This window comes from Mandrillus leucophaeus, unplaced genomic scaffold (genome assembly GCF_000951045.1).
Source record: "Mandrillus leucophaeus isolate KB7577 unplaced genomic scaffold, Mleu.le_1.0 Scaffold829, whole genome shotgun sequence".
NCBI classification, from domain to species: Eukaryota; Metazoa; Chordata; class Mammalia; order Primates; family Cercopithecidae; genus Mandrillus; species Mandrillus leucophaeus.
Genome location: NW_012109019.1, coordinates 347,454 through 363,373, shown reverse-complemented (window position 1 = coordinate 363,373; position 15,920 = coordinate 347,454). Strand labels below are relative to the sequence as shown.

General features: G+C 41.1%; 1 protein-coding gene across 2 annotated transcripts in view; it reads right to left on the bottom strand.

Annotated features, from left to right (window-relative positions):
* Positions 1-2,436: 2,436 nt before the first annotated feature.
* Positions 2,437-15,920, bottom strand: part of SNRK (SNF related kinase) — a 62,083-nt gene continuing 48,599 nt past the window's right edge. For both annotated transcript variants that reach the window (XM_011968082.1, XM_011968083.1), the window contains exons 5-7: positions 12,731-12,943; positions 10,095-10,229; positions 2,437-6,236 (exon numbers count right to left, since the gene is read on the bottom strand). In XM_011968082.1, coding sequence (XP_011823472.1) covers positions 5,018-6,236; positions 10,095-10,229; positions 12,731-12,943 — 1,567 coding nt within the window. In that variant the 3' untranslated portion in view covers positions 2,437-5,017. The remainder of the gene's footprint in view (positions 6,237-10,094; positions 10,230-12,730; positions 12,944-15,920) is intronic.

Below are 15,920 nucleotides of genomic sequence, written 5' to 3'. Positions count from 1 at the left end.
AATTCCAGCATTCAACAATGTAAAATTCAGTGTCCAGCTTTGCAATAAAAGTAAATCAATTTTTATACCAAATGGTATCTTTCATAAAGGAAAAATAATTTTTCAGACAAGCAAAAGCTCACAGAATGTAATGCCAGCAGATCTGCGTTATATGAAATGTTAAAGAATGTTCTACAGACAGAAGGAAAACCAAAGTGTGGATCTACACAAAGAAATGAAGAGTGCTGCAAATGACAAATATGTAGCTAAAAGACTCCCCCCCACCCATGTTTAATCCCTTAAAAACTAGTTAAAACAATATTTATATATACAAAAATAAAATGTATGACAACAGTAGTATAAAGAACAGGAAGAGGAAAGTAGAGGCATACAGTTGCAAGGTTTTCATACTCTACATGAAGTGATATATTAAGATAAGACTGTGATATAATAAAATACATGTATTGCAAATCTTATAGCATCCACTGAGAAACAAGAGGTACAGCCAATAAGCCAATAGTGGAGATAAAATGGAGTAACAAAAGGTGCTCAGTTAAACCAAAACAAGGTAGTAAAAGAGGGAAAAAGAACAGACGAGACAAATGGAAAACTAGGTAGGTTTAAACTCAACCATATTGACAATTACACTAAATGTAATACATCTAAACCCTCAGTAAAAGACAGGCATTTGCTGATGGGATGAAAAAGCAAGCTCTAACTATATGATATCTACAAAAAACAAACCTTAAACATAAACACACAATAGGTTAACAGTAAAGAATGGAAAAAGATATATTCTCGTAAGTCAAAAGAAAGCTGGAGTGACTATATCACTATCACACAAAGTAGATTTCAGAACAAATAATTTACCAGGCATAAAGAGGGAACATTTCATGAAGAAAGGGATCAATCCATTGATATGACATAACAATCTTAAATGCATATGTACCAAACAACAGAGCTTCAAATTTTCTAAAATACCACTGCTAGAACTAAAAGGAGAAACAGACAAATCCACAACTATAGTTGGAGATTTCAACACTCCTCTCTCAATAATTGACACAGAAAATCAGTAAGAATATAGAAAACTTGAACATTATCAACCAACTTGAACGAACTGACATGTGTAGAACACTCCACCAATAGCACTTTCCAAGCACTCAGGAAACATTCACCAAGATAGGTCATATGCTGGGCCATAAAACAAGTTTCAAAAGATTTAAACTGTACAAAGCATGCACTGATAAAAATGGAATTAAACCAAAAATTATAGAAACGTATGTGGGAAAACCCCAAATATCTGGAAACTAAACACCTTTCAAAACATGGTATGTTTTAGCCTTTAAAATTATCTCTCATACTGCTAAGTGGAAAATAAACGAGAAAGACAAGGGCAAAAGCAGGGAAACCCTTTAAGAGGCATTTACAGTTGAGTGCCATGGACTAGAGTGGTAGTGGTGGCGGCAACAAGAAGCCGTCAACTTTGAAAGGCAAGTAAGATTTGCTCATAGACTGAATGTTGGGATGAAAAAGTGGATGACACCAAGATTTTCAGCTTGTATGAAACTATTGAAGGCTAGGAGTTGCTATTTATTAAGATGGGTGCACTAGTAAAAGGATTTGAGGGGAAAGATTAGGAGTTTTGAACTTGTAAAAATTGAGATGCTGTAGGCACACAGACACATCCAAGTAGAAAAGTCAAATAGGTAGCTGAAATTCAGTGTTCCCAGGCTATGTGGGCTAAATATAATTTGGGCTTCTATCAGCATATAGATACTAGACTAAATGAGATGAGGAGTCACTGCAGATAGAGCAGGGGTCCAGAATTGAACCTTGGGACATTCCAAATTTAGAGGTTGGAAGAATGAGGAAGTACCACTGGACTTGAAGAGCAGCAAGGCAGAAGTGAGATACAGAGAGATGGGAAGTTCGCAAGGAAGAGAGTGAGCAATTTATCAGATTCTAACATGGGATTGAAAATGGATCACAGGAAGTGGTTGCATGAGGCTGGAGTAAGGTGAGTTGCGGACAAAGGTGAAGTATGCCAAAGGGCACAAGATTTCTTTTTTGGGGGGTGGGGTGAAAGTCGATTATGGTAATGGTTGTGAGAATTGAGTAGGAGTAGCTGACCTTGGAATCACAGTAACAGGAGGAATGTGTATGAAGGAAGGGAGGAAGGCAGAGGTGAGAACTTGTGGCAGTTCCCATTGCTTCCCTTTATTGTTAGGCAGCATGGTGACCAGCAGAGTGAGGAAGGGAGATGAAATAGAGAAAGTATACTTAATGGGCACCCTGGCCCCACCTCTTATTTGTGGCCATGAGTTTAAACATAGTAATGCCTGTACTTTTTCAGCCACATCTGGTGGTGCAGGCACAGGGCATGGAGGAGGCTGGGTCTAACTGAGGTGGGATCACACAAAGCTGCACTCATGAGAAGCAATACAACACAGGACACGGTTTATATTGCTGAACACCAATATGTCACTTTATTATTTGGATTTTTTCCCATTTGTCACATACCTGTCAATGTTTACACAATGAGGGAAATCAACCAGCATTGGAAGCAACTGACCAAATCAGTTGATAATTATGTACCCTCTTAACACACATCAATTTTCACTTGGTAGGGATTATCTTTAATTCGGTCTCACAGCTATTCTTAAAATTGGTGTCAAGATTGTCACATCTTTAAATACAGATAGAATTGCCAGAAGTACATAATTATATATATACACACATACAGAAAAATACAAGACTGTTTTTCCACAATATTTAATTTATACACTACTGTAACTCTATGCAACTTTTGAAGACAGGTTAAGGGGTACAAGTAACTGTTTAGAGCAAGTAAGTAGTTTGGTCCAATATTATCTTAATGTAATGGTTTTTCGCTCCCTCCCTTTTATGTGACGACATACTATGACATACAACACATGCACAATCATTCACTTATAAACAAAGGAGTAAGACACCACTCAGACTGACATTTGTACACCCCAAGGGTCAACCAAACAACTAATAAGGCTATAATACAGCTATGCAGCATAAATGGTCAACACTGCTGATCCTAAAGTGAGCACCATATATACATCTGAATATAAAAAACCATTGAAACCAAACACATATGGGTTAGTTAAAAGGTGCCATTCCAAGGCTATACATAATCACAGGAAAAAGTATTTACACTGCTTGGAAAACAGCTGCAACAAAGAGTTTATTGCCAATGCCCTTTATAAACTTCTCTCCTACGTTTAATACAGATGTTACGCTCACTATCTATGTGAACCACACATCTTATTTCTGGCCCTTTATAAGATCCCTGCTCAAGAATTTCAAGCAAATATGTTCTATGGCTTCACCCACACATCTATTCTCATAGCTTTCAAATTATAAATACCACAATGAACTAGAGCTGTAGCTTAAAACGTATCTAGCCTAGGTCTAGAAAGTAAAATAAGTATTTTAAGTATCATTTTTACTTAGTTTAGTAAGTATACTGTGAAATTCAGAGTTCTGAGTAAAATATATTTATCCTAAAGTAGCAGAGTCAGTGTGTACTTGAAGAAACAGTGACCACAGCAATGCAGTTCTTTGGTGATCCGCCCACTCTCCGAATTACAGGACCAGATGCGTCTCAGTCCGTCACCTCAGAGACATGATGTGGGACTGAAGAGTGGGGAAGGGCCCCGGGTCCCAGCCACATTCTATCACCAATGTTGCTAAGCACTGCTTTTAAGACTCCCAGGGCACTGCATGAAAAAACAGCAACTGGCCCCTTCCATAATTAGCAATTTGCAATATACAGTGTCCTACAAGATAAAATGCCACAACAGATGATTCTCTGGTCAAAAGCAGTCTTTGTACAGGAATAGGTTAAAGCAAGAGTTCTTTGATTATTGTTTTGGCAGGAAAAGGCAAAGTGAAAAACAATTCCAGAAAAAAAAAGTTACAAAGCAGGCTTTGTGCATTTTTGTTTGCTGTATGTGTGAATTTTACCCTTTTATGTATATTTTTCATTCAGAGCTAGCTGAGCCAAAGGATATAACTGAATGAAAATAACAAAAGAGATAACCTAATTACCAAACTCCTAAAAACCAAATCCCAGTAGGTTTTAATTCATAGGGTTTTAACTTTGCCAACATTTGTGTGCACCTTCTGTACTAGGCCCTATAGTTCTTCTATCTACATGGAAATCCTGCAGTGTGCCCTACAGGAAGGAATTTACACAGAGCATCTTTTTGTTCTGTTAGACAGACATACACTCTCTAAGTAGAGTTAAGACATCATCACTTCATCACATTACAAAATAAGATTGTCTGCTTGTAATTTATCACTACAGGGGAAGCTGCCTTATAAATCTAAGTACTTTATCTCACCTATTACAAAAACAAGGAAATCTTTTTCAGTTAAATTTTAAGAGCCCGAACTTTGTTTTTACACTATAGCTTAAGACAAACAGGTGTGGGTATGTTCAAATTGTTGTTTTAAGGTTTTCAGTGCAGACACTCACTGTCCTCTGCCCTGCACAGGCCATGGACGGCTGGGCGGCACAAGGTCGCTAGCTGGCTCCAGGCCTGTGGGCATCACAACGTTATTGCTTTGGTTCTGTCTCAGACACCAGAGAGTGTGTCTCAGAGCCCAGAGTCTCCACATCACAGAAGGTCAGGACAGGAATTCAGATTTTTCACAAAGAAAAGCATTTTTTCTCTCTCTAAGTTAAGTGCAGAACATCAAATTTCTAAGTGCTCCATTTATAAGAGGTTCCAGATATACATCTTAATTTAATCCTGATCATCCACATTAAAATTATGAATGTAAAAATTACATAATAGGCTTTTCGGCTGAAAAAGAAAAGAAGTGTCTAGCAGCATGCACAAAGACCATGCATTGTCACATCATCAGGCGAACAAATGGAAAGGTAATAAATAATTGCTCCTAACGCCCACTTTAAAATAGTAAAACCAAATGGGAACAGTGAAGTGAGCCGGTCTTCACTGCTCTGAGCAGGAAGCGTGCTAGCGGCCAGATGGGGCCACAGTCAGATGACGTGGCAACAGCTGGCTGGGCTGGATGCACACAGCAGCCCCTCCTTAGGGTTCCGCTGGATGTTCACAGAGATGGTCTTTTCGCACAGAGGTAGCTGCAGCACATTATTTTTCAGGTTCTTGCTCTTTATCCGTTCCAATTCAGTGGTGGTATCTGCCATGTGGTCAGAGAAAAACTTTATGCCGCCCACTGCAGGGGCCTGCCCTGCATTCCCTGTGGAGCTGATGCACATTTTCCACGTAGATTTCTCTTGGACTTTCACACTGGAAAACGACAAGCCATTCTGTGGATCGATAATGTACTTGGTGCTCCCATGAAGCTGGGAACCGAGGCAGAGGCTCATGAGTTTGAGGCTCTCAACGAGCTCCCCAGCACTGCGAGAGGCCAGCTGCATGGAGCTGCTGGGGCCGGCACAGCGGCGTGTGGTACCCGATGTATTGGTGGGGTTGCCACCCGAGCCGCTGGAGGGGCTGCCCCCACCAGCATTGTTCTCGCTGGGGCTGGCCTTGTCCGCCCCTCCGCTGGCATTGCTCGGCTTGCTCTGGCCTCCGCCATCCCCCTCACTGCCAGGGGGCCCCTCGCTGCTATCCCGGCGGTGCCAGGAGTAGGTGAACCCACTATCTTTATCGAGCCGCCGCCGGCTTTCAGAATCATCATCACTGGTCTCCGAACTACTGCAGCTGGAGCCCCGGCCCTGACTTTTCCTCCGGTGGTAGCGTTTGTGAACTGTACCTGGAGAAGCTATGTTCATCTTTAACCTGCTCAACTTGGGAGGCAGATTCTCATCCATGTCAAACTCATCATCAGATTCCCCTTCCTCAAAGATCTGGTTGAGGACGGGCGCGCTCTTCCTGGATGTCAGGCGGTTGGTCACAGATGGCTTCCGGCGCAAAACCACTTGTGTTGAGAGGGACATGGGTTTCTTGTCCTCCTCATCTTCCTCTTCATCTTCTTCCACCCTGAACAGACACTTCCGCCCACTGGCTGTGGGTTTTAAGCTTGCAGGTGGCACCGTAGACAGTGCTGGTCCAGCCAACTCGGGGAGGTCATCTTTCTTAGCCGAGTCACACAGGCCTTTGCTCCTGTGGCCATTGAGGACACTGTCAGCAGCCCGAGCAGGAGACTGAGGGACAGTCGTGTGGGACAAAGGAGTGGCCGTGAGGTCATCCTCAAGGTCCTGGGGCACATCAATTTTGGTTGGCCATGACTGCCTATGTAACAGATAGATTGGAGGGGGGAAAGCCATATAATCATTATGCAGATGATAGTAAAGTACATCACATCAAACTTACTGGGACAAAATCTACAGACTTAAAGATAAAGCAGCAACCCTGCAAACCCATTCAACATCCTGTAAACATCAGCAAGGCCACCAGAAGGGCAAATGTGGTTTTGAAACATGGTTCAGTTTGTGGCTTATTGGCCAAGTGACAACTTCATCACAGCTGTCAGAAAAGAAAACAGGGCAAAGAGCTACTCCATCTTTTCTATACAAAAGCTTTATACTACAAGATAAACGTTTTTTAAAAGCCCATGGAGGCTACTGGCAAAGCAAAACCTGAACAGCACATGTTGTGTTTCTTTGGTTCTTAGATCACAACCTTTAAAGGTATATTACTACAAATAAAATTCACCTGAAATTTCCAGGGCTCCTGATTTTACCATGGGGTAAGAACTTGGCGTTTATAAAATGAAATGGAAACAGTTTAATGGATCTGAATAGAAAGAAAAATTATATGTGTAACACGTATACATTATACAAAATCATATAAAAATCTCTTCTCCAATTAAAAAACTCACTAGGTTAAATAAAAATGTCTGTCTTTTGAGACAGGGTCTCACTGTTATTCAGGCTGGAGTGCAAGGGCATGAATGCGGCTCACTGCAGCCTTGACCCCCGGGGATATCAAGCAATCCTCCCACCTCAGCCTCTCCAATAGCTGGGACTATAGGCGCACACCACAGTGCCAGTCTTAAATAAGTATATTTTTAAATGCCCATACAAGAGTAGTGAATAGCAAAATTCGCCATTATTTAAACTTTCATTTTATCTCCTAACCTGGAGTTGCCAAAGTAACAAGAATACTGCTTGGTTCCCAGAGAAGATGAATTTTTTGAATGAGGCTCTCTAGCTGCTATTCTGAATAAACATCTCTGAATGGTCAACTATCCTCTCTCCCCAGGGGGCATAGTAATATAGTTATAATAATAAAGGCAGGAACAAAATTTTACCAGTGGCCACTGTATGTGGAATATCGACTAGACTTGCTATGTGCACAGGTTCTTGTTTTGCACAGGTTCTCCTTTAATAAAATAAACGTGTCATTAAGAAAAACATTTCAATTTGAAGCTAAGAAGCAGTATTCTCTGAAGTGGTCATAACCGAACAATGGCTAACACTGTGTGGCCACGTCCTGCTTCTGGGTTAACTTCTTGATTTTCCATTCCAGAACTATCTGGCTGCAGTCTATGAGATGCCTACCCCTGCTATCTGGCTCCTCCCTAGAGAGTTCCAACAGTGCTGTCCTGGACTCTACAGGGCAGGCTGGAGGAAGAGTCTCTGGAGTCTGCAGACAGGCCCCGGACACAGTCATAACAGTTCTCAATTAGAAATAATTCTAAATGCCTAGGCCCTTCTCTCAGACCTCATGTTCTTCCATACAAATGTCTTGGGGCAGCCCTACAATTATTCATATTTTTAACAAAGTTAATGCTACTATATCTGAAACAGAATCCGTTCTAGAATTTCAGAAACCTTAAGCTACTTGATTTGACAACTCCCAAATACCACGCCACCTCACTGCTGCAGGATCCCATCTGTAGCAATGGGATTTCAGCTAAGCCACATCTTACACCTACATCCTGAGATGGCATCTGGGACTTCATTCTCTAGTGGAGTCCCTGTGTTCTCGCTCAATTCCAGGTCTAGGACTCTGCCCCTGGACTCCAGAACCTGCAGGCCAAATCCCTGTTTCTTTCTGCCTACCGATCTGCTTGCGAAGACACCCAGCCCAGCTAGGAGGCTGGATATCAGTCTCCAGTTAACCACTCATCTCAACCAGCCTGTCACCAATTCTTCCGGACTACCCACTGGTGCACACAGCATGTATCTGTTCTCTGTGGCTGCGGCTCTCACTGGCCTGACCCTTCCTTCCAGCTAGTTGCCATTTTAAATACAGTCTCCTGACTCAGTCCAGGTTTCCACCTCCTAGGTCATTCTGACCACAAGGCATACCCAGCAATGGAACCAAAGGAGGTCCAGGGTCTTGTCAATAAAGTTACATTGACAACAAAGAGAAGGCAAGTCAGGAGACACTGCCACTGCCAGTGGGTCCTGTGCCATAGAAAAAAAGGCGCTCATAGCTTCTCCACTTCAGAGTCCTCATGACAGCAAAAGGAAAACAGTTCAGAAAGCTCTAGTATTTTAAATTCTTTTTATTTTTAATTTCTATAGAGACAGGGTCTATGTTGCCCAGGCTAGTCATGAACTCCTGGGCTCAAGGGATCTTCCCACCTTGGCCTCCCAAAGGGTTGAACCACTGTGCCTGGCCTACTATTTCTTTATAGCTAATGTTGGTCTCACATATACAATCAGCTTTAAACTGAGTTCTGGTATGTTTCACTGAATAGAAGAGTTCAAATCTAAATATTCTCTCCTCCAGAAGCCCGGTGGTAGCGCCAGTCTCGGTGCACCTGGTGAGTAGTGATGATCTGCCTTGGGGTTACTCTTTCTTGCCAGGGAGCTCGGGTCAGGACTAGGTTGACCGTAACTTCTGAGCATCAGTCTCTGGTTTATCTCATCCCCAAGAATCCCCTCACGACCTGGGTTCAGTCCTCTTCTAAGCAGACACTAGACAGTGTGCCTAGTTTTTATTACAGAGGAATGCATCCAAGAAATGAATAAAGTTACTAAATTCATGTTCTAGTTAAACTAGACCTAAATCTTTACTGTTTGGCAAGCTGGGAATGTTTCCTCCCCCTACTCTGCCACTCCACCCAAGCAACGAAGTTCACATGGCGAGACAACTGCAAGTAACTTAAAATCGAAATGGCTTTCTTCATCTTTTACAATCATAATATTATTATTCACAATAATATTCACACACATATATTCGTAAATATTTGGAGGTACACACAGCTTTACTCAGAATCAGGAGCACGCTTCTGTTTTTGAACTACAGTTCCATGGGTTACTTTATCTGAGTGCATAAAGATAAACTTGAAATAAATTTCATAATGATAATGAAAAAAGTAAGCCTTTTCCATGCTTTGATTTTAAGTGGAAAGTTACTCTGGCAGAAGAAAAAGCAAACCGGGAAGGCTGGAAGAGAGGAGGAGGAGGAGGAGGAGAGAGGGGGTTAGAAAAGGCTTGGGGAGCAGCACGTTCTGACTTTATTGAAGATAATGGTGGTAAAGTATTCCCAGCAGTGTCGGCAAACACACAAAGCCCTGGTTCTAAGTGCTTTACATATGTTAATTCATCATTCCTCTCCACAACCCCATGAGGTAAATAGCATTGTTACTTTTGTTTTACAGATTGGGCAGCTAAGTCATAGAGAGGTTAAGCAACCTCCCAAGGTCAAGCAGCTAAGAAATCCACTAGCTAATGTGACTATCCAATTCTGGATATCCTGAGAGAACACTGTGGCATAGCAATACTCTATTTAATTTTAAAAATTACTTCAAATAACTGAGGGAAAATTCAGCCTTGTTCCTAGAATGAAAAACTAAAGAAAATAACAGATTAATACATGCTGGAGTTGGAAGAATTTAATGAAAATAACTAGCAAGACACTCTGGCGTGAGGCTGTTTCTCCAAACATGTTTTCCTGACCATGCCAACAGACACGGCCCGTCCCCACTGAGCCCAGGAGGGGACGGCATCCCTGGTGACGAGGGAACCCAGACCCTCAAGTACCCCCAAAGAGCCCATGTGTGGCCTCTCCAATGAGGCCATCATCACTGTTTGTACTCTCTTGCCCCAAAGAGTTAGGAAGCATTAAAAAAAAAAAAAGTTCGCTATTTCAAAACGTTAAACTTACTAAAATCAGTGAAGATTTTTTTCTCACCTAAACTGGGCCTTGATATTGCTCGGGCTTGCAGATCTGGTCTGTATTTCTTTCTCTTGCTTTTCTCTCAGGATCCTTTCAGCCAGCAGGAAGTACGTGGCTGTGATATGGTTATACCTGTTGGTTTCCAGGGCTCTGAGGAAAACAAGGTGAGAGCAAACGTCAGCCGTATCAGGAGGTTTTTTACAAGAAGCAGAACTGATTTTTAAAAGTACAAGCAAGTTAAATTCAATGGCTGGAATCTTTAAAATTATGCAAAAAATGCAAACCAGAAAAAAAATCAAACTAGTAGCTATTTAGGTCACTCAAAATTCTAAAAACAACTGCATAAAAATGTTCGTATTTTTATGAACATTTTTCATAAATGAGAGAAAAATCCAAAATGCCAACAGCAGCTGAGTTAGACATCAGTTTTAGACACTTAAGATAATGAGTGCACGCATTATTCAAAATCTGGATTTGTGTGTACAGTGTTTGTTCAGGTGGCTTACTTGCTTCCACTAGAAGTATGAAATGAAGACGAAGTCTGTGTTACATGAATGTGCACTGAAGTACTAATATCAGTCAGAAAAATTAGAAAATGTTTTTATTTTCATACTCCTTCTGCATTTACTGGCAATTTAGGCACTACAGAATAATTAAAGAAATTGAAAGTATGTCACCATTAATTGCTGTGAATAAGATCAATGTAGTCATTCATCCATTTAAAAAGTAATGCTCACCGAGTACCCAGTCCGGCTAGACACAGTGCTGGGACACAAGGCCCAACAAGGCCCACAGCCCTGACCACTCTTTTGTAGCTGGCCTGTCACAGGATATACTGGGGCGTGCTTTGGCGGATCCCACAAGGCCAGGAAATACATAACTATGGTTTTCAGAAACTTTCTGTAGTTACTGAAAATACTCACACAATGAACACTTAGGAAAGAAGCAAGAGCAGACACCCATTTTTCAAAATGTACACTGGGGTCACTACTAATGGGGGCAGGGCAGGCTGAGGCATGAGATTCCAAAGGAAGTATCCAAGGTAAAATTCAAGGGTAGAATGACTTATTAGTTTCTTCAGCAAAGTACTGAATACAGGAGTTGGCTTGGGTTTGGAAATGTATTGTGAGACAAAGGTGTGTGTTGGAACTCAGGAGTCACCCTCAGAATGAGCAGCTTCTTAGGATGTGAGCAGCAAGCACGGAGTAAGGCTAGCTGAGGGGACAGCAAGACTGGCTCGCCCAGCTATCAGGAAACCAGCAAACTGGCAAACTGGAGTCACCTCAACCACTTAAATTGTACTACCTTTTGGATTTATAATTGAATTTATATTAAGTAGTTCTAGATGACACTACTGCATGTATGTATGTTTTAAGCTAAGAACAAAAGGCCAGTTCAGAGAGATATAAACAGCCTTTTATCCACTCAAAAGTGAAAAATCATTTTCTACACATTCCAAAAATGAGTAAGTGTAGCAGAAACAGCAAGTGTCCTGTCTTTGTCACATGTTTAGGTCAGTTAAGTAGCTGTGAGTCAATACTACAAAGAATCATAATACATTTGGAAACTTACAGAAATTTGTACTTAAACCAAAATGAAGAACCTGAGTTTATTTTTATAAACCTTTCTTTCCATCAATGTAAAACACTCTAAAGTGTCCTTTAGATAGACACTGCCCTTCTTGGGGATCAGAGCCTTCCAGTGGGCATGTGTGTGGCAGGAAGACACACGGCAGGAGTCTGCAGGTCCAGCCCACAGGATTCTCTTCCCCCAAGTCAGGGAACTGGATCAAATCCCGAAAGGGCCCTCCTGATGGAAACCCCTTTTTTTGCCTTCTAGGGCATACTCTCTTTCCAACATACCCAACTGTTTCATCCAACACATTAAATAACCTTTGACCTTTAATTTGTGGAAATATTCCTTATTTTTACAGTCAGGACCTCTTACAGAAATTAATCATTATCAGAACAAAGAAAATGCATTTTTTCTCTGTATTATCTTTGATTCCAAACTGTTTATTAAAAAATGGCTTTGGTTTTAAAGGATGTAATTAACAACTTGTATAACTTGCAGGCTCCAGGTGGCTGCAGCAGGGTCTCTCAAGGGCCAGATAATAAATATTTCAGGCTTTGTGGGCCATGTGGTCTCTCCCACAACCACTCTGCCATTGTAGCACAATGCAACCATTGACAATACTTAAATGAATGGGCATGGCTGTGGCCCAATAAAACTTCACTTACAAAAATGTGTGGCCGGCACCATTTACCATCTCCTGATTTAGAGGACTCTAGGCATGTGGTACTGTTCTCCCTACTCACTGTGGGGACCAGAAGGAGACAGAGGAATGAGAATAGTGCTACAGATAAGGTATATACTGGGATACAAAACAAGCTGTTTCATTCCACCCCTACAGAAAGGGAAAAAGGTCACAGCACTCACTGACACTACCCAGCAATGGCTCACTTGTTCACTAGCATAAAACCAAAACACCAAAAAAAACCTGTGTCAGACCCTGGGCCAAGAACTTTAGAGATAAATGACACAACTCTTGCCACCTATTACACAGGTGTCCAAAGGCTGTGTTAAGTAGAGAGAGCCCATTCCAAGAATCCTAAACCTGTGGCCCCCTGTACTGACAGGCATTGACGTACTCTACAATGGCGTCTCGATCCGCTATGTCCCCAAGCACCATGCGCTGAATGATGCTGTTGTGCTCCTCTTCCGAGAGATTTTTGTATGACACAAGGGGAATGTTATACTTTGTAGCTGGTGAAGGGTCCACTCCCTGAAGCCAAGGATGATTTTCAATCTCTTCTAAAGAAGCCCTTCTCTTGGGATCTCTCTGTAGCATCCGTGTGATCAGGCTGGAAAGGAAGGTAAGTCCATTGTTAAAGCAAACTGCTTGCAAGGATTAGTAATGATGGATCATTTTATTAATAAAAATGATTTCCTATACCATCAATTAAATTAGGTGCACTAGTGGTGGCAGTGGGGCAGATGGGAATAATAAAAATTTAGTACCACTGTAGTCATAAAATAAAAAATCACAACCTCCAGGTATACTGATAAGCCAAATGCACAAATAAGAGCTCCCTATCATCTAGAATTAACTATAGGTATCAACATCTGTTCTTGAATTAACTGCTGGCTTAGTGACATACCAGAATCAAATTCAATGATCAGCAATGACATACAGAATAGAGTACACAAGCCCACTTCTGCTTCAGAAAAAAATGAATGATGCTTCTGATGAAGACAACTAAAATACCACGTAATTTTTTTTATTTTTTATTTTATTTGAAACGGAGTCTCGCTCCGTTACCAGGTTGGAGTGCAGTGGCACGACCTCGGCTCACTGCAACCTCTAACTCCTGGGTTCAAGCGGTTCTCCTGCCTCAGCCTCCCAAGTAGCTGGGACTACAGGAATGAGCCACCACATCCAGCTAAGTTTTGTATTTTTGGTAGAGACGGGTTTCACTATGTTGGCCAGGATGGTCTCAATCTCTTGACCTAGTGATCCACCCGCCTCAGCCTCCCAAAGTGCTGGAATTACAGGCGTGAGCCACCGCGGCCGGCCCATGTAATGCATTTTTAGGAAAATATTTTATTTAAAGGCACCATTTTGGCAGAATAAATAAGTAACAGCAACTAAAAATGAAGTAAAAGCAGAACCCTTATGAAGTGAATGACATCTGCTTCAGCTTTACAGGCTATGTTGGGTGCATATAACAGAATATAATGTGTAAGGCCTACTGAAGGTAGATAGTACAACTAGAGTCCTTGCAAAGAGCTAGGACTCCAGCTTCGATGTGAGGGTAAATGAAAAATGAGAAACAACTTAGAACTTCTTACTACAAGCCGGTCCTTACACAAGTCTGTGTTCCGAACTAATGATATCTGTGTGGTACACAGAAGTTAATTTATAGTGCTTTCAGCTGGAAGTACTCCTGCGCAACTAGTAAATATACAGACCCCTCCTGTAGGAATGTAACTGAAAACCAGCCTCAAATAATTCTCCAAATAATATTACAAAGAATATCAGTCAAAAACACAAAAGAAACAAGTTACCAATAGCAAGACCTCAGAAACAAGCAAACTCAGAATGCAAATACTTCAGATACTGAAATTTTCAGATGTAAAATGTAACTGTGTTAAATATGTTTAAGACATGAAAGAGAATCTTGAAAATAATATAGCCAGTGAACTAAAGATGATACTTTATACTATAAATAAAGCTACTATACATAAAATTACTAGGTAATCGAGAAAAAATAAATAGGGCTTCTAAAATGAAAAATAATCACTATAAAAACAAAATCAATAAACAAAATTTAAAAATGAGACAGAATCAATGTAAGATAAAATTAAGGAAATAATTGTATCAACAGACTGAGATAGGAAATATAAAACAGTTTTATGAAAAGAAGAGGACAGAGTGAGGGAAATGAGAAAATCAGGAAGAAACTATATTTGAAAAGATAATGGCTGAGAATTTTCCAAAATTCATCAAAGAGCACAAATCCTGAACCACTAAGCCTAACGTATCCTAAGCACGATAAACAGAAAATCTTAAAGCAGCCTAAGTGAAGACAGGACACCTACGCAGAGATAACAAGATGATAAGATGGGCAGCTGACTTCTCAACAGCAACAACAAATGCCAGAAAATAGTGGAATAGTATCTTCCATGAGCTGAGAGAAAATAACTATCAACCTAGAATTCTATACTCAATGAAACCATCTTTTAGGAGCATACATAACTTGAAGACATTCCAAATAAAAACTGAGAATGCTTATCACCAACAGATGTTCATCCAAACAAATTCTACACAATTTTATTTTGACAGGATAGTGTGATTCCACTTGGAAGGGTAAACAGTTTCTGTCAAGCACCTGGGTAAATATGAAATTTTTAACTGTGTAGAATGATAATCATATCTAATTTGTGGCATTTGAAAAATTATTAAAATATTGTATGGTAGTTAAAATATTCTAAAGATTTTGTGTTGTTCAAGAAGAGAATAAAGAGGTCGGACACAGTGGCTCATGCCCGTCATCGCAGCACTTTGGAAGGCTGAGGCGGAGGGATGGCTTAAGTCTAGGACTCTCAGACCAGCCTGGGCAACATATCAGACACTGTCTGATAAGATTAGGCTTTGTGTCCCCACCCAAATCTAATTTTGAATTATCATCCTTATAATCCCCATAATCCCCACGTGTCAAGGGAGAGACCAGGTGGAGGTAAATGAATCATGGGGGCAGTTTCCCCCATGCTGTTCACGTGATAGTGATGATGAGCTGATGGTTTTATTAAGTGTTCAGTAGCTTCTCCTGAGTTCCTTTTCTTTCCTGCTGCCTTGTGAAGAAGGCGCCTTGCTTCCCCTTCACTTTCGGCCATGACTCTAAGTTTCCTGAGGCCTCTCCAGCCATGCTGAACTGCAAGTCAATTAAATCTCTTTCCTCTATAAATTACCCAGTCTGGGGAAGTTCTTTATAGCAGTATGAAAATGGACTAATACACCATCTCTACAAAAAAATAAAAAACAAAAAAAAATAGCCAGGTGTGGTGACTTGCACCTGTGGTCCCAGCTACTTGGGAGGATCACTTGAGGCTGAGGTTGAGACTGTAGTGAGCCATGATTGCACTGCGGCATTCCAACCTGGGTGACAGGGTAAGACCATTCCCCACCCCTCCCCCCAAAAATAAATAAGAATCAGCTATAGATTTTGTTAAATTAAGTATAAAAACATGAGGCCCCTGAGCATGGTGGCTCATGCCTGTAATCCTAACACTTTGGGAGGCTGAGGCAGGTGGATTGCCTGAGCTCAGGAGTTCGAGACC